Source organism: Thamnophis sirtalis, unplaced genomic scaffold (assembly GCF_051295495.1).
Source record: "Thamnophis sirtalis isolate CommonGarterSnake01/CBP01778 unplaced genomic scaffold, rThaSir2_p1.2 scaffold_4, whole genome shotgun sequence".
NCBI classification, from domain to species: Eukaryota; Metazoa; Chordata; class Lepidosauria; order Squamata; family Natricidae; genus Thamnophis; species Thamnophis sirtalis.
In genome coordinates this window covers 786037-805319 of record NW_028261384.1, presented here as the reverse complement: position 1 = coordinate 805319, position 19283 = coordinate 786037, and the positions used below count along the sequence as shown (strand labels likewise).

Sequence of the window (19283 nt, the reverse complement as noted above, 5' to 3'; positions counted from 1 at the left end):
AGGTTCAGAAAGCTAGCCCATGGCTGGCATTGCAAGTTCTGAACAACCTTAATTCAAGGTTCAAGGTTTATTAAACTTGTATGCTGCCCTATTCCCAGAGGGTGGCTAACAAACCAAAGGGGAGGGAATAATACAGACAAAAAGCAAAAGACAAACAAACAAAATACGGAAACAATTTAAAAGCAATCAACAGCCACACAATTCGAGTGGGGATGGGAACTCATCAGCCCCAGGCCTGTAGGAACAGCCAGGTTTTAACGCCTTTGCGGAAAGCCTGAAGGGTGGTAAGGGTCCGGATTTCCATGGGGAGGTCGTTCCAGAGGGCCAGAGCAACCACAGAGAAGGCCCTCCTCCAGGTGGTCGACAATCGGCATTGGCCGGCGGATGGAATTCGGAGGAGGCCTAGTCTGTGCGATCTAATGGGTCTTTGGGAGGTAATTGGTAGCAAGCGGTCTCTCAAGTACCCAGGTCCAATAGCATGAAGTGACAACTAGCACCTTGAAGCATATCCGGAGACCGATAGGCAGCCAGTGCAGTTCGCGGAGAATAGGTGTAATATGGGTGTACTGAGGTGCACCCACAATCGCTCGCGCGGCTGCATTCTGGACAAGCTGAAGTCTCCGAATGCTCTTCAAGGGCTGCCCCATGTAGAGCGCATTGCAGTAGTCCAGTCTTGAGGTCACAAGGGTGTGAGTGACTGTTGCGAGAGCCTCCCAGTTCAGGTAGGGATGCAATTGGTGCACCAGGCGAACCTGGGCAAATGCCCCCCTGGTCACAGCCGACAAATGATGTTCTAAAGTCAGATGTTGGTCCAGGAGGACTCCCAAATTGCGAACCCTGTCCGAGGGGTGTATAATTTCACCCCCCAGCCTGAGAGATGGAATACGTGGCCAATTATTGGTAGGGAAAAACACAAGCCACTCGGTCTTGTCAGGATTGAGTGCAAGCTTGTTTACCCCCATCCAGACTTTAACAGCCTCCAGGCACTGACACATCACGTCAGTAAGGACTCACACCCAACAAGCTCCGGAGCAGGGATCCTACAAGGAACTAAAGATTCCCGGATAACAATGGCTACTCCCCCACCCCTTCTTTAAGGTCGCGGCTGATGAAGCACCTGAAAACCCTCTGGACACATTTCAGTGAGGGGGACTCCTCCCTCTGGGCCCAGCCAGGTTTCAGTAATACATGCCAGGTCTGCCCCCTCGTCTACTATTAGGTCCCGGATGAGGGGAGCCTTGTGAACCACAGACCTGGCATTTAGTGACAACAGCCTGAGACCAGGGTCCTGACTACTCACGCCATCTGGCCTTGGAGTGGGACTAATAGGGCTGGAAGGAGGGATCTCTGTGATGTAGCGAACCCTCCTTCCCCGGTAATGGCTCGCCCTAAAGTCCCCGCCATATCTGCCTCTCCCTGTTATGACCTTAATGTTCCGGCCCACTCCTGTGTCCATGGTCCCTCCCCCCTCCCCCCAGGCCACCGCATTACCTGGCAGGCCCTTTGAATCAGACATTCTAAGGCTGGGATTAGGCAAAGCCCCCCCCCCCCCGACACTTCTGCAAAGCACTCAGTGCAGGAGGTGCCCTGCAATTGTCCCAGCCTACTCAGACATACACAACCATGCTATCAGACAATCCCCGCAGACAATTTAAAAACAGAATAACAACAATATAGTTAAAAAGTGGGTACATTGAATCAACCACACTCATACCAAACACTCACCATACAAAAAGTTTAAAAGCCACGCAGTGGTACCGAAGCAAAAATTAGCTCAAAAATTGTCCTAGTGTGTAAGAAGGAGATTGATGTCTCGATCTTCTCCCACAAGGGGTAGGCTCCAAAAGTCTGCAAAACAGTATAATGACCGCAACTGGAGGGGGAAGTAAACTCCTCAGCCACATCCTTTTTGTCCATTGCCCACTCTCTCTGACAGGGTAGAGATGAAAGATGACCGGGAAGGGCATAAACAGGGAACCCGCAAGGTCCGGCGACAGAGTCATAAGTCCCAGTTCACTCCCCGATAATAGGGGGAGGAATAGCTGGAAGGCTAGCAGGCAGTAGGCAGCAGATATCACAAAGCCAGCCATGGGCCACAACTAGCCAGGATCAAAGGACAGCTTCTTACAGGAACAGGGGATGCCAGAGGACTGCTCCCGCAATGCCAAGAACTAGAACTAGTGGCGGATTATCGAAGCACGCATTCTTATACATTCTCAAAAGCATTGCAACACAGAAATACTTAACACATTTCTTATAGCAATAGCAATAGCAGTAGACTTATATACTGCTTCATAGGGCTTTCAGCCCTCTCTAAGCGGTTTACAGTGTCAGCATATCGCCCCCACAGTCTGGGTCCTCATTTCACCCAGATAGATAGATAGATAGATGGATGGATGGATGGATGGATGGATGGATGGATGGATGGATGGATGGATGAGGTAGGTACATAGGTAAGATAGATAGATAGCCATAGCAGTTAGACTTATCTACCGCTTCATAGGGCTTTCAGCCCTCTCTAAGCGGTTTACAGAGTCAGCATATCGCCCCCAACAACAATCCGGGTCCTCATTTTTACCCACCTCGGAAGGATGGAAGGCTGAGTCAACCTTGAGCCTGGTGGGATTTGAACAGCCAAACTGCTGAACTGCAGTCAGCTGAAGTAGCCTGCAGTGCTGCATTTAACCACTGCGCCACCTTGGCTCAATCAGACAAAAAGCTCTTAGTGGTTACCTTGAGGAGAAAACCTTAGTGGTTACCTTGAGGAGAAAACCTTATAAGGAGATGGGATCTACTTCTCCTTTTGGTTATGGAGTGTCATTAACGAACTTTAATTGAACCTTGGACTTTTGACATAGATTTTGATATCTTGTGGTTAGGCACTGGCTTCCTGTTTCTTTTGCAAGTTCCAACTCTTGTCTATGTGGCTTTTAATATAGAAGTAAAGGGGATCTAAAAGGCTGTCCAGCCTGACCCAGTAGGTTTCACACTTAATGTCCAAATCTCACTTTACGTCTGCTTTAGAGGAGCTCCTTCCAAGAGGAGGGGGGGAGGAAGTGGGAAGGCATGTCCATTTTGTGTCCCTCTTCTCAATGAATCACTCAATCAATAAATCAGAACAGAGCTGGAAGGGATTTCAAATTGAACCCCCTGCTCAAGCAGAGGACCCCATTTCCATCCCAGACAATTAACTTCAGAATCTCTTCTTTAAAAACCTCCCGTTTTAAGAATGGGGCACCCACAACTTCTGGTGGCAAGCTGTTCCACTGGTTAATTGTCCTCTCTGTTTCTCTCCTTGATAAATTTCCATCCATTGTTTCTTGTCCTGCCTTCTGGTGCTTTGGAGAATAGGTGGAACCCCCCCCACCTCTTCCATGGGGAAGGGCCTCCCTCCGATACTGGAATCCAGCTATAGTGTCCTCCCTGGTCCTCCTTTTATCTCGACTAGCCAACCCAAATCCTGCAACCGTTCTCCAGATGTTTTGGTCTCCGGGCCTTTACCCAACTTAGTTGCTCTTCATCCCAAAGGTGCTTTTTTCAAGAGGCAACTGGACTTTCTGGTTTTCCTTTGAAGAAGTTTTGCTTCTCATCCAAGACGCTTATGGATGTTAAAAGGATTCCGTTAGCTTTTTCAGCTGTTCTTCATTTTTCTGTCTCCAGGCTTTTAGTCATCCTAGTTGCTCTTCTTTGCACTTTTTTCCAAAAACTCAACATCTAGAAGGACAGTCCAGATAGTCCATCGATCCTGGGGGGCGAAAACTTACATCCCTCAGAGAGGGCATGCAATTTGGGGGTCCTCCTGGATTCACAGCTGACATTGGAACATCATTCCACACTGTTAGCTTGTTACTGTTATTGAATAAACTTGTTAGCCTCTTTATTCCCATCTCTGCCTCAGTTATTACGGCTCGACCCAAGGTCCTGGTACACAATACTGGCGATGAAGGTGGGATTGCTGAACTGAGATGCGAGCTAGCTGGTCACTACCGCTGAAGTCACTAGCTGAGTCATTAGGAACTGTGTTTCTCTGCCGCGACGAGACTTCGCCGACAGCCTGACAGGAATGGCCATGTTAACTTTCGTGCCGTTCAACCATGGCTCCGAGACATGGGAGTCCTACATGGCCCGTTTTGAATGCTTTATGGTCGCACACGGCCTCACAGAGCTGACCGATGAATGAAAATGCGCATTTTTCCTGTCAGTTTGCGGAACAGATGTGTTCCATACTGCGAGGCCTCTCACAGCCCCTGACCTTATCAAGGCCGTCCCGTGGCCTGTGCTAATGGCTAAAATGAAAAGCCATTACGCCCCACCGCCTTCCAAAATCGCCCGCCGGCACGCTTTCCATCAGCGGAACCAAACTGAAAGGGAGTCCGTCAGTTCCTATGTCGCTGCCCTACGGTCTGCTGCCCTCCACTGTGAGTTCAGGGACCACAATGAGGCCCTTCTCGACCGCCTCGTTTGTGGCCTTCGTGATCTCAAGCTCCAGAGATGACTCTTGGCCAAGACAGACCTCTCGTTCCAGTCCGCTTTTGATGAGGTTTGCGCCTCTGAGATGGTTGCCGCATCGCTAGCCACCATCACAAAAAACCAGTCTGCCGCCGTCACGCACCCCTCCAGCACCTTCAGCACGGCTGCCGGGCCCCAAGAGACTGAGAGTGAAGACTCAGACCTTGATGGGGAGGAGGACATTAACCGCCTTCACAAGGCGAACAGAAAGAGCTCCCAAAGGCGGAAGGGTGACCCTAGATCTGCATGTAGTGGGTGCGGAGGCAACCACGAAAGAGCTGAGTACAGATTTAGGCAAGCCCTCTGCCAAAGATGTGGCAGAAAGGGCCACATCATCAGGGTTGCCGAGCCTCTCAGCCTATGTCCTCTTCAGACTTCCAGAGTGACAGAACGCAGCCGTTCTGGGGCAGAAAAAATGGCCCTAAGAAGCCCAGGGTAGATTGCCATGCCATCCTCCGGCATGCCGCACATGGTGACCTGACCAACTGGCAGTTGTGCCACAGTCTACAAAAGAAGATCCAGCTAACTGTCACCATCGAAGGCAGCCCGTGCCTGATGGAGTTAGATACCGGCTCTGCAACCTCTATTGTCTCATGGAGCACCATCAAACGCCTCATTCCACATCTTTCCAAGCGCCAATTACAGAGTTGCAATTTGACTCTTAGAGACTATCAGGGCAACCTGATTCCAGTAATTGGTGCTAGCAAAGTGAGAGTGAAATTCAAGGGGTTTGAGGGCCGTTTGCCCCTCATCATCATTGAAGGGAAGCTGCCCAGCCTTCTTGGCCTTGATTGGTTTCAGTCCCTCAGGCTGCAAATCAGCGGCATCCATCACCTCGAAACCACTGATCTGGACTGCCTCATTAACGAGTTCCCTACTGTGTTCAATGGCCAGCGGGCCAATACACTGGCACCCTTGTTTCTTTCAACCTCGACCCCTCAGTGCCACCTGTCAGAATGAAGCTGCGCAGGGTACCTATTGCCCTCAAGCCAAAAGTGGACGCTGACCTTGACAAGCTTGTGGCTCAAGGAGTCCTGGAGCCAGTGGACCATTCACAGTGAGAAACCCCCATCATCTTGCCAATCAAGCCGGATGGCAGTGTGAGGATTTGCGCCGACTACCGCTGTTCCATTAACCACGCTCTGTCATCCAACGCATACCCGGTGCCGGTGGTCCAACACCTCCTCCACACCTTGGGTGAAAGGTCCATCTTCACCAAGCTGGACCTCGCCCAAGTCTACCAGCATCTGGTAGTCGACGATGCTGCGGCTGAAGCACAAACCATCATCATACACCAGGGCGCCATCAGGTGCCGCCGGTTGCAATATGGGATCAGCATCGCCCCAGGACTTTTTCAAAGTTTAATGGAGTGGCTGCTCCAAGGACTCCGGGGCGTCGTCCTGTACTTTGACGACGTCCTCATTTCTGCAGCCACCCATGAAGAGCTTATGACGCAACTGCGATCGGTGCTTCACAAATTCCAGCAGGTCGGGCTTAAAGTCAAGCGGGACAAGTGTCACATAGCCGTCCCTCAGGTGGAGTTCCTGGGGTTCCTGGTAGATGCCCATGGCATTCACCCGACTGCTGCCAAGACTAAAGCCATTCTGCAGGCTCCTCCTCCGAGAAACAGAGCTGAACTACAGGCCTTTTTAGGCCTCCTGAACTTTTATGTTGTGTTCCTGCCCCACAAAGCCTCTGTCCCTGAACCGCTCCACCACCTCCTCGACTCTGGTGCACCCTGGCTGTGGGGCCGCTGCGAGGCTGCCACTTTTCAGGCTGTCAAGTACCTCCTGGTCTTTAATGATATGCTTGCCCAGTATAGCGAGCACTTGCCTCTTGTGCTCGCCTGCGATGCCTCAACCTATGGGGTGGGTGCCATCCTGTGCCACCAACTGTCCAGCGGCACAGAGGTTCCTGTGGTGTTTTTATCCCGCACCCTGTCTGCCGCTGAATGAAACTATGCCCAGATAGATAAAGAGGCCCTCGCTATCGCAGCCAGGTTGCGCCGTTTCCACCACTACGTTTATGGCCGTCGTTTCCTCATCGTCACCAACCACAAGCCACTCCTTGGCTTGCTGGCCGGTGACCGGCAGGCCCCGCGGCTCATGTCCCCTCGCATGACCTGCTGTCTGTTTTCCTAGCTGCCTACGACTACTCGCTCCAGCACCGCCCTGGCAAACAGATCGCTCACACCGATGCCCTCAGCCGGTGCCTCCTGCCAGTTGGCCTCGAAGACCCTGCTGCCGTTTCCCCGGTGTTCCTGGTCAACGAGCTTAACCTGCCTGTCTCTGCCACTGACATCGCCCGGTTGTCCGCAAAGGATCAGGTAATTTCCCGAGTCCTAGATTGGGTTAGGCAGGGGTGGCCCAAGGACCCTGTGGACCCTGAGTTCCTTCCCTACAATTCATGGTTGGCGGAGCTATCAGTCCAATGCAGCTGCCTTCTATGGGGCCATTGCATAATTGTGCCGGCCTCACTGAGGACTACTGTCTTGAGGCAGCTGCATAGCGCTCATCCCAGCATTGTCCGGATGAAAGCCCTGGGCCAAAGTTATGTATGGTGGCCTAGGTTAGACCAGGACATCTCTGCCATGTTGCAGGATGCCCTCAGTGCCAGGGAGCCCAGGCATTACCGCCCAAAGCGGAGCCCCGCGTTTGGGAGCCAGCCTCCGTGCCCTGGTCCTGGGTGCATGTGGACTTCGCTGGCCCGATTCAGGGCCGCATGCTCCTCATTGCTGTGGACGCCTTCTCCAAAGGGTGGAGGTCGTCCACATGCCCTCGACTACCTCTGGTGCCCTGATAGCGGCCCTCCGCCAGTTGTTTTCTACCCATGGCCTCCTGCACATGCTGGTGTCCGACAACAGACCCCAGCTGACGTCTGCCAAATTCGAGGCTTACCTGGACTCGTTGGGGGTCCGCCATGGACTTATCTCCCCATTCCACCCGACTAGCAATGGGCTGGCGGAACGCATGGTGCACCCCATTAAAGAAGCACTTGCCAAAATGGGTCACCTACACTGGGAGGAACGCATTGACGCTTTCCTGTTGGCACACCATGCCACCCCTTCCCCGGACACCAACACCAGCCCTGCGGAACTTTTAATGGGTTGCCGCATCAGAACGCCCCTTGACCGCATGCATCCCAATTACTCCATCCGGGCGCCCCTGGACTCTCATAGGGGTGCCCGCTCCTTCGCCCGGGGGGAGGCAGTATATGCCAGAAACTATGTAGGGCATCCCTTGTGGCTACCGGGCGTTGTGACTGACCAGACCGGACCCTGCTCCTACAGGGTGAGGCTGGACGACGAGAGAACCTGGAAGCACCATTGGGACCAGTTACGGAGCAGAAGAAGTGCACCGACCGACCAATTCGCAATTCACAATTTCGCAATTTAATGGGTTTATATGCCGCCCAATCCCAGGGGAACTCCAGGCGGCTTACAAATACGAATGAAATAAAATAACACACAGGGGGAGAATACAAACAATACAAACAGTTTAAAAACACAACATACATCCAGTTTAATTGGGGGTTGAACCTGATTTGAAATCAGCAACCCCAGGCCTGTCGGAACAACCAGGTCTGAAACCCGACTGGAAGCGATCGAGATAGTCAGCTTCATCCAAAGACCGTCGGAGTTGAAAGGCCACCACCTTCTCAACAACCTTCCCAACGAAGGGTAGGTTGAAGACTGGACGGTAGTTGTTAAGAATAGCTGGATCCAGAGAAGGTTTCTTAAGGAAGGGTCTCACCACCGCATCCTTTAGGGGCTGCGGGAAAGATCCCTCCAGTAGAGAGGTGTTAATGATTCTCTGGAACCAGCCTCATGTCACCTCCTTGTTGGCAGAAACCAGCCAGGAGGGACACAGTCCAATAAGCAGGTCGAGGCACTTACCGCTCCCATGGCCTTGTCCACTTCCTCAGGAGTAACAGGTTGGAACTCAATCCAAGGAATCCACTCAAGGCCTACTCCCGGAATCTCGGCAGGAACTGCCCAAGTGGAGTCCAGGTCCATCCGAATCTGAGCGACTTTATCCGACAGAAACTGGACAAATTCCTCAGCTCTTCCCTGCAAGGGTTCCTCCGCATCCCTCCTCTTCAGAAGGGAGCGAGTAATCCTAAACAGGGCGGCTAGGCAAGATTCTGCAGACGCAATAAGAGCGGAAAAATGTGCACATTTTGCTGCCCGTATCGCCACAAGATAAGTCCTAATATAGGCTCTTAGCAGTACTCGGTCAGATTCAGAGTTACTAGTCCTCCAACGTCACTCTAGGCATCTCTTTTGGCGCTTCATTTCCCGGAGTTCCTCAGTGAACCAAGGAGGCCTCCTGGATCCACTGCCACAGAGAGGTCGCAAAGGCGCAATCCGATCAAGAGCCCCAGCCGCCGCTATATTCCAAGCAGCGACCAAGGATTCTGTCGGGCTGCGGGCAAGGGAGTCAGGTATATCCCCAAGCTCTGTTTGAAACCCCAGAGGGTCCATCAGGCGCCTGGGGTGGAACCACCTAATTGGTTCCACCTCCCTGTGGTGGAGGAGTGGTTTTCGAAAGTCCAGCCTCAGTAGGAAATGATCTGACCATGACAGGGGCGAGATCTCAATGCCCTCTAATTTCAGATCACGCCTCCACTGCCCCGAGAGAAAAATGAGATCGAGCGTGTGTCCCGCTGTATGAGTTGGGTCCAAAATTACCTGGGTCAAGTCCATGATTGTCATGGAAGCCATGAACTCCTGCACCCCATCAGAGCGTTCGCCAAGAGATGGCAGGTTGAAATCCCCCAATACTATAAGTTTGGGGAACTCAACCGTCAGTCCGGCTACTGACTCCAGGAGCGGAGGCAGGGCTGTTGCAACGCAGCTGTTAGGTAGGTACATTAACAACAAGCCCGTTTGACCCCCAAGGTCCAACTTCACCAGAAGGGACTCACATCTGACAATCTCCGGAGCAGGGATCCCACGAGGAACTAGTGACATTCGGATGATAACAGCCACTCCTCCATCCCTTCTCTGGTGTCGTGGTTGGTGGAGCACCTGAAACTCTTCAGGGCACATTTCGGAGAGGGGAACTCCTCCCTCATGGCCCAACCAGATTTCAGTAATACATGCCAGATCTGCCCCCTCGTCCAATATCAGGTCTCGGACGAGGGGAGCTTTGTGAATCACAGATCTGGCATTTAGCACCAACAACCTGAGACTAGGGCTCTGATCACTCTTGCCACATGGTCTTTGAGATGAGCTATCGTGGCTGGAATGAGGGATCGCTGTGACATAGCGAACCCTCCTTCCCCAGTAATGGCCAGCCCTGAAGCTCCTGTCATACCTGCCTCTCCCAAACATAACTCGAATGCTCCGGCTCATCCCCCTATCTGTAGACCCCTCTCCCCAACCCATGGCCCCCACATTACTTGGCAGGCCTTTCACCTCAAACACTCCGGGATGAGAGGCAGGTTCAGGCCCCCATCCACTTCTGCTTCTGCACTCAGTGGAGGGGGCCCTAGGCCGCACTCTCAATCCCTTCATATGCACCAAACAGTCATACTAACATACGTGCCCCACTATGACAATAAAAACAGTAGGTACAATAAAAACAGGGAATAAATTAAAAATTAATAAAAAGTGGGCTCATTCATTAATATACGTACACATACACTCCTCATACTAAGACAATCTGTGCAGATCTCAGATCTTAAATAATGTGCAATATAAGTCTAAGAGATCGGAAATAGGCAGAACAGTTGAGGACTGGCGATGGCAATGAATGGTAAGTAGGAGAAAATCCAACTTCTCTTCTCCTGTAGGCCAGATCCAAAGGTCCAAAGGTTCCAAGTAATGGGATGGATCACGATGGAAAGGGGAGGGCTCAAGTGTCTTTAACGTGTGCGTACGCCTTCTCACGTGCCGTAAATACCTCCAAGCGACCACAGTTTGTAGCATCGTAATAAAGAGACTTACATGGAATAGATAGGCGTTATCCCAGTTGGCAGTCCAAGGGACGTAGTGGGAGGTAATAAAGATGGCAATACTAGTAGTCCACAGGCCGTGGAAGATAGTAGTGATGGCACCAATTAGGGCTAAGAAAACAGGCCCAAGAGCCCTAAACATATAGTTGAGGAAAGTCAAATGGTCAAAGTCCAGGATGGCAAGAGACCAATGTTGATGGCAAAGGCAGCGTTGGAGGGGAAGACAGCGTTGGTAAAAGAAGCAGTGCTGGTGGAGGGGGCTATATTGCTGGAAAAGGCATTGGTAAAAGAGGCAGCGTTGGTAAAGGAGACAGCGTTGGTGAAAGGAGCAGCGCTGTTGAGGAAGGTAGCATCGATGGAGTTCTAAGAGATAGCAATAGTTGGTCAATACAGTCACTGTAAGCTCACCAAGTTGTAAAAACTGTAAGAGGAGGGTTGAAAAACCCCACAGCCACTGGAGCCGCCGCGAAACGCTTTCAATCACCTCCGTCGTCAGTACGGGGCCGCCATTCTTGCCGCTGAGGACGCCAAGCCACGCTGGAGAATCCGAGGCCCTAGGCTGATGGAAGCCATCAGCTCCCCTCAACTTTCAGTCCGTACACGTCCCCTGAATCTCCGTCACCCCAGGGGACCTCGATAAGAGTGGTAAGAAGCCGGTTCCAAGGGCTCCAGGTGTTAATCATTATTTTAATCTCGTCTCTATTTTTTATTTTCTCTCTTTCATTTTCTGGATGCCCTGAAAACAAAGCAGAAGATGAAGCTTTCCTTACAATTCCCAGGCTGAGTCTTGAACCCGGGACTGGACGGGCAGAGCGGAGGTCAAGGCTTTGGAGGAAGTGGGCTGCAGCTGCTCCCTCTTGCCAGGCTCAGAGGGTGGGACAGGTAAGGGGCTCCCCAGGGTCTCCTGCTTTAAGGAAGACCCTCTACTTCCTCCATCCTTTCCCCCAGCCTCGCAGGCTGGACAGACCCTGAAGAAGACCTCAAAGGATGGGGAGGAAAAGTTGTCCCCATTTCAAGGAACTTTTTTTAGGATAGTTAACCCAGAAGAGCTGATGAGACTGGCAGATTCACCTGCCGTCCGATATTCAAGATCCCACCAACCGGGGGGGACGCTACATAAATGCATGCCACCTCAAATGTAAACCATGTCCTTCTAAAGTCAATATTCTTTTCCTCCTCAAGTTAACCCATTCTTTCACCTATATAAGCACTGAGGCGTGTGAGTACTGCTCCCAATCAGGTAACTCACATTCCCGCTCATTTTTAGTTTTTTGTATGATTTTCAATTTTATTCATGCTTTTTTCCCCCTTGCCAAATAAACTTTAGAATCAATTTGTTTAGATCCTCAAAGAACTTTTTTTCTAGTTTTGTCGGAATTGTTTGGAACAAAAATAATAACTTTGGCAAAATATTCATTTTTATTGTAGCTATTCTTCCAACCATTGAAAACTGTAGGTTTTTCCATTTCTCCAGGTCTGACTTTATTTGTTATATTAATTTAAAATAATTATCTTCTTCTCAGTCAATTTCTTTTTCTGTTTATTTGTAAGATTCTTTCTTACAAATCTTGGCCTTTTTCTTGGTCCACTTCAGCAAAATCTACTATTAGGATCCCGTTTAGATAGATAGATAGATAGATAGATAGATAGATAGATGGATGGATGGATGGATGGATGGATGGATGGATGGATGGATGGATGGATGGATGGATGGATGGATGGATCCAAAGCACCAGAAGGCAGGAGAAGAAACAATGGATGGAAACTTATCAAGGAGAGAAACAGTGAGGACAATTCCTAATAGTGGGGACAATTAACCAGCGGAACAGCTTGCCACCGGAAGCTGTGGGTGCTCCATCACTGGAGGTTTTAAAGAAGAGACTAAAACCTCCAGTGATGAAGCATCCACAACTTCTGGTGGCAAGCTGTTCCACTGGTTAATTCAATCTATCCATGATCATTCATTATCTTTCCCCCATTCTTCTTTGTCTTCTTCTTTAAATTTCTGCTTCTCTGGGTTCAGAATTCTATTTAGGCTTGATTTTAATGATTTATGCGAGAAGCTGGAGCCATCTTAATATTTTGCAGGGGGGAAAAAGAGGGGGGGGGACTTCGTATTTCCCAGTTCTTGATTTTGTTATTTTTCCCTTGCTACTTTTCACCTTTCATTAGTTATAGCTGCTCAAAATATTTTAATTGGAACAATTAAATTTAATTGGAACAGCCGAACTCGGGTATGTTTCCTCTTCTCCTCCTGCTTTTCCAAGTTATGATTTATGGCAGTTGGTTAATTAGAGCCACGATCAGTGGGGGGAATGTGGCTTGTGCCCACATCCTGCATCACAGAGTCAACCATCAGTTTTTGTCTCCTCCAGATGTTTCTCCTCTCTTGTAGGGCAGCAGAAGCATCGGCAATTGCAGGAGATGAGCATGGCCCTGGAAGAGGACACCGTAGAGATAGCCGCCTTGGGCCGCCCCTTCCAGCTGGGGACGTTGTACGACTGCCGCAAGGATTCGCTCATCCCAGGTAGGAACTGGAGGAGAGGATGATGGGTCACTGGAAGGAAGGAGGGAGGGAGAGAGACAGGCACTGCCATCAATGTGCAGCCTCAACCCAGGGACAGAGTTGATCTCCTGGGTGCATAGCCTGCTAGTAGCAGCTAGCTAAATAGGACTTCCTAGCTGGGAATGCATATCCAATCCTTCACCAAGGTTGCAGCAGGACTGGCATTGATTACCCAACATAGAACGGTTTCCCCCCCAGAAGCACCAAAATGGTTTGGGAAACAGCTAATAAAAGAAGTTTAGGGTCCCCCATAGAATAGTGAACTCAGGGATAGACTTCTGAAGTTGTGGAGCAGGAGACTCTGAATGCTTCATGAAAACATAGTTTCCCCAGGGAGTTGCGGATCTTTCTTGAAATCAATAGATGCAGAGCAATTCCCATCCCTCTCTACTCAGTCAAAAGCCTTTGAAATGTTGCCATGTTTCTCTGGTGATGATTGGACATAAATGGGGGAACCCTCCAGGGGGAAGATGTCTCTATTGCCCCACCTCTCTGGAGCTTCTCTGTCCAATAACTGGTATTTTCAAGGTCTGGTTTCAATTCATCCTCCTATTTTATTGTGCCCCATGCAGAAGTCACCCTTTGGGACTACAGTTCTCTTCAGAAGGACCTGACCATCAAGCCTCAGCCCAAGACAGAATCAGAAATCATTGCATCTGACAGCATAGAGGATAAGGCCTCCGCCCTGGACATCTCAGCCTCCCTCAAGGCCAGTTTCCTGGGAGGGCTGGTTGAAGTGGGAGGATCGGCCAAGTATCTTCAGGACACAAAGAAGTCCAAGAAACAGGCCAGAGTCAACCTTCAGTACAAAACCACCACTAAGTATGAACAGCTGACTATGAGCCACCTGGGAATCCAGAATGTCTCTTACCCAGTCGTCTTTGAGCAGGGCACAGCCACCCATGTGGTCACTGCCATCCTCTATGGAGCCCAGGCCTTTTTTGTCTTTGACCGAGAAGTTTCTTCAATGGAGACGGTGAAAGATATACAAGAAAGTCTACAGCTTACAATCAAGAAGGAAATATCTATTGGAGGAGAACCAGATATGAAGCTAAATGAGGAAGAGAAAGAGAATGTTCTCAATTTCAATTGCAAGTTCCACGGAGACTTTTCTCTGGAGAAAAATCCAGTGACTTTCCAAGATGCCATGAAAGTTTATGAAACTCTACCAAAAATGTTAGGGAAAGATGGAGAGAAGGCTGTGCCAGTGCGGGTCTGGCTCTACCCATTGAGCAAGCTGGACCGCAGAGCAGCTAAGATGGTCCGTGAGATCAACGTTGTGTGGATCTCTGATGCTGAAAAGATCTTGGAGGAACTGAATGACATTGAGATGGAAAGCAATGATCTAGCCAACGATCCCACTGCTGAGACCTTCCCTGAGATCCAGAGGAAGATCCAGCATTTCAAGAATCTGTTAAAGCAACACAGGTGGACTTACCAGAAAGAGCTGGGCAGAGTGTTGCCTTCCATTCGGGGAGGAGGGCAGGAGGAAGGGACTCTAGTAAACATCCTGAGGTCTGTCTCCCAGTCACCCTTCAAAAGTGAAAGGCTCCATGAATTTCTGGACACCAAGAAAAGAGAAATTAACCATGTCAACTCTTGTCTGACTATTCTAAATAATATAGAAGTTATCTCATCTCAGAACAAGCTGGAAGAAATAGTTCTTGACCCCCAGAATGAATATGTGGTCTCCTTTGTATTCACTTCTTTACATGAAGAGGAGCCATTTCTCTTGAGTTTAGAGGAATGGCTTCAGGAGCAATTCTCACAAGAATCGACTAAGTCCACAAAGTCCACTCCCGAGGTCAGGAAAGGCCTGGCCTGGTTTGAGGACAAGGAGGGAACCCACAATGCTCGCCAAGTTGCCAAATCCATCAGAGACTTTTTCAGTATCAATGAACCAAATGAGAAGGTTCGCTTTATTGTGGCCTCACTTCCAGATGTAGATACACCAGGAGCCTCAATATACCTTTACGAAGATGGAGAGCTGGTCAGCAAGAACTTTGAGTTGCCCTCAAAACCTCTCCCTTTCCTGATTTCTGACCTGAGACACGACAGCATTCACCTGAAGTTTCAGCCAGGTGAATATGGAAAGGCTGCAATCTCCAGCTATCTGGTAGAGTACAAGGTTGCAGGGGAAGAAAACTGGAAGACCGTGAGGACAGAGGATGCCAGGGAGATGTTCCTGCTGAAAGATCTGTGTCCAAACACAGAGTACCTATTCCGATATGTTGCTTGTTGCAAGGTAGGCCTTAGTAAATCCAGTGACCTGAGCCCACCCATAAAGACCCTTCCCACCAGCACTCCTGAGGGATTAAGAATGGTCACTGCGGCATCTTCTGTCATCTCTGTGTCCTGGATGAGTCCCAGCATCGTTGCCTCAGGAGTTGTGGTCAAGGAGTACAAGGTGGAGTACAGAATGGTGGAGGCTGGAGTTGGGAAGGACCAGTGGACTGATAAAAGTACTGGGAGAAAAACAGAATTTTATTCCATCAAAAGTCTGAAGCCACAGACAGTGTATAGAATACGGGTGTCGGCTGTGTGTGATAATGGAGCTCTGGGTGTCCCCAGCGAGGAGCTGGAGGTCTCCACATCACTGGAGGAAGAAGATGCAGACAACATAGCTCGCCAGTTCCTTCAGGAAAACTCCCTGGTGGAGGACAGGGAGGACAGACAGCCATTAGTGTTCACCCTTCCTCTGGAGAAAGTCCCCTCAGATGCCTCCACCTCCTCTCTGATGTACCAGCTTGGAAAGGAGAACCCAGAAGTGCCCAACAAAGTGATCCTGGTGATGGGAGCATCAGGGAGTGGGAAAACCACTCTGATCAACGGGATGATCAATTATATTCTGGGTGTCCAGTGGGAGGATAATTTCAGATTCAAACTCTTTCATGAAACCACCCAGAGAAGCGAAGCTGGAAGCAGGACGTCTGAAGTCACAGCCTACCTGGTGAACCATCAGAAAGGTTTCCAAATTCCCTATTCCCTCACAATCATTGACACTCCAGGATTTGGAGGCCCAAGAGACACAGAGCAAGACAAACTGGTTGAGAAGAAGCTCCTGGAGTTTTTCTCCACCCAAGGGGGAATTGACCACGTAGATGCCATCTGCTTCGTGGCCCAGGCCTTCCTTGCTCATTCAACCCACGCTCAGAAATGCATCTTTGATTCCATGCTCTCCATGTTGGGAAAAGATCTGAATGACAACATCCTGTTCCTGATCACCTTTGTGGATGGGGGGACCCCACCTGTCCTGGAGGCCCTCAAGGGGACTGACATCCCGTGTGCTCAAGATGAGTCGGAAACCCCTCTGCACTTCAGATTCAACCATTCATCCCTCTTTGCTCCTCAAGAATACGGTGGAAGCTGTAAATCTGCTTCTGAAATGTTCCTGAAAATGAGCACTGAGAGCATGAAGAATTTCTTTGATTTATTAGAGATGCTGGAAACCAAAAGTTTAATCTTGACCATGGAGGTCCTCAAGAAACGTCAGGAGCTGGAAGCTGCTCTCAGAAGTCCTCCCCCTCCTAAGGTTGAGCAAGTGCACCCAAATAGTTTCCAGATTAGTATTGATCCGGTAGCCATTGAGAAGCCTTCAGTCTCCAGCTACCAGGTGCAATATCGGATTGCAGGAGGTAATTGGAAAATTCTCAATACTGAAGGCCCTAAGGATCAATTCACCCTGGAAGATGTCAACCCAAATCTTCAGTACCAATTCCGATGTGCAGCTGTGACTCAAGAAGGGCTCGGTCAATGGAGCGAGGCGATCACTTGCATCTGTCCCACAGGGAGGCCTGCTGAGGTAACTTGAGCTGGGGGGAGGAGGAGGAGGAGAGGGTAGTGTAGCCTGATACCATTCATTTTTCATTTTTTCATTTATTTGACATTTATAGGCCGCCCTTTTCCCTGAGGGGACTCAGGGCGGCTTACAATTTGTAGGAAGGGAGTGCAAGACAAAACACGAAGTTTGTGTACCAGTTGTAGGTGCTCAATCTGGAGATTTTTAAGGAAAGACTGGACAGCCACTTGTCTGAAATGATATAGAGTCTCCTCCTTGAGCAGGAGGTTGGATGAGAAGACCCCCAAAGTCCCCCACTCTGCACTCAGGGAGGAGAGCCATGGGGCAGGGGAAGTTCCCAAGGGGCAGAATTGGGTGGAGGAGGGGGAGGGCACAGATGCAAATCAGCATCCTCAGCAGAGGCTGCTTTCCCAGGATTGAAGGGGATTCAAGAAAGAGCCACCCCCCAAAGGACCTCCCACCCCCCCCCCATAACGGATTGAATTCAGAATAGACCACCTTGGAGGAATTGTTGGGAGGCCAAGGAGAGGGTGGTTGGGGAACGGGGGAAAGCGGGGTACCTAGAGGAAGACAATCTGGAGCTGTATTAGGAGCAGCTAAAGCGGCAGACAACAGGGACCCTTTGAGCATGGAGCTGGCTGTGGGGAGCTGCCAGCAACTTTGGACATCAACCCCACCATTCCCGATACTCCCAAGAATTGAAGGGCTGCATAAAAAGGGGGGTGGCACACGGGGAAGGATCAGATGGGTCAGCCTTGAGGGCAGTGAGGAGGGGGTGGCAGCCCTTTTTTTATCCCTCCCTCCAAATACCTCCCTGAGTCTTCCAGGGAAAGGGAGTTTTGGGCAACCTCCCTGCAAGGCAGCCTCTCCTTTGGCTGATTCTCTTTCTCTTTTCATGCAGAAATTCCAGGTTTTGTCCTGTGCGACTGGTCTGGAAAAGACTATAAGCATCCCAGGTAAAGTCTTGGGCCCTGGGGGTTTGGCAGGGTGGAAGTTACTGTCCTGGGTGGAGGGAGAGACTATGATGGCCATATGCTGATGATTGTGTCCCCTTCTTCTCTCCTCTCCTCTTTGGGTTGTAGGGCCTGAACGGAGGATCGTCCTGGTGGGCAGAAGCAGAAATGTGAATAGTGCGACAGGAAACACAATTCTGAGGAGCAAAGTCTTTAAGCTTAGTATGCCATATTTGTCAGCAACCGATGTATGCCAAAAGGAGGAAGCACAGCTGAATGGCAGGAAGGTTGTGGTTGTTGATACGCCTGGATTTTTCCCTACCAAACGTCCACAGAAGGACATTGCTGCAGAAGTGAGCAAGTGTGTGAAGTTTTGCTCCCCGGGTCCCCACGTCATTCTACACGTGATGCCTCTTGGTTGTTTCATCCGGAAGGATATGGAGGTAGCTCAGCTCATCAAAGAGGTTTTTGGCCTTAAAGCCAAAAATTACACAATCCTCTTGTTCACCTGCAAAGATGACATGAAAGGTCAATCTCTAGAACAATTTATATCTGCCCAAGATGAAAACCTGAAGAAATACGTTGCTGAATGTGGGAACCGGATATTGGCTTTCAACAATGAGGCTGAAGGGAAAGAACAAGAGGCTCAGGTGGCTGAACTCATGATCATGATTGATTATCTGGTGTGGAGGAACAGACAAGCTCCTTGTTACACAGAGGACATGATGAACTAAAAACACAACTTCTGATTGTTCCCCTTTCCATCAGAGACCAGAAAGTCTTTCTAATTGAGCCTCTGCTCCCAAGGTGGCAGCTCTGCCAAAGGCCACTCTCAAGCTTCAAAAGGCGATTTTGCTCTCGCAGCTCTTATCGCTTCTCAGCTTCAAATGAATTACGAGGGAAGGGAAGGGGGAGATAGAACTGAGGTTTCAAACATCAAGATCCCAGCTGTGGGAACCAAGGACACTTCATCAGGTGTTTACCAAGAGTTTCTCACAACAATACCAGGAGATTCCATTGGACAATGTGACCTGGTCCAATAGGGTGAGGGAGAACCTGAACTTTAGCTATGTGACTCTGTGGGGGAGGGGGGATTAGCTAGATCTTGTTATGCCCTCCTCTTTGCCGATACGATGTACTTGATAAAGTTTTGCATTCTGAAATTGGATTGTGCCGACCGTGTAGGCTTTGGCTGGGTTCATCAGATGGGACATTGAGCCCTTCTGTTTTGTGTTCCAATCCAGCCCTCACCACAGGTGTGCTGCTGCAGGTTCGGACGGGTTCGCCCGAACCCCTTGTTCAGATTCTGCATGATTCAGAGAACCAGAAAATTGGACCACCAGCTGACTCCATTCCCACCTCTTTTTTGGGCAATTTTTGGCTTTTTTGGTGCAAAAAACAGCCTGAAAAAGGCCCCAAAATTTCCTCAAAACAGCCCAAAAAATGGCCTGAAAATGGCTAAAAAACAGGCCAAAAATGGGCGGGCGTGGCCAGCTAA

General features: G+C 49.9%; 1 protein-coding gene across 1 annotated transcript; it reads left to right on the top strand.

Moving 5' to 3' along the window:
* The first annotated feature begins 11267 nt into the window (after nucleotides 1–11267).
* LOC148045693 (uncharacterized) lies at nucleotides 11268–18519 on the top strand. The gene is made up of 5 exons (XM_087712311.1): nucleotides 11268–11349; nucleotides 12863–12994; nucleotides 13606–16835; nucleotides 17734–17788; nucleotides 17915–18519. Exons 2-5 carry the CDS (start codon nucleotides 12892–12894, stop codon nucleotides 18517–18519), a joined length of 3993 nt encoding a protein of 1330 aa, XP_087568437.1. The 5' UTR covers nucleotides 11268–11349; nucleotides 12863–12891.
* Nucleotides 18520–19283: the final 764 nt, after the last annotated feature.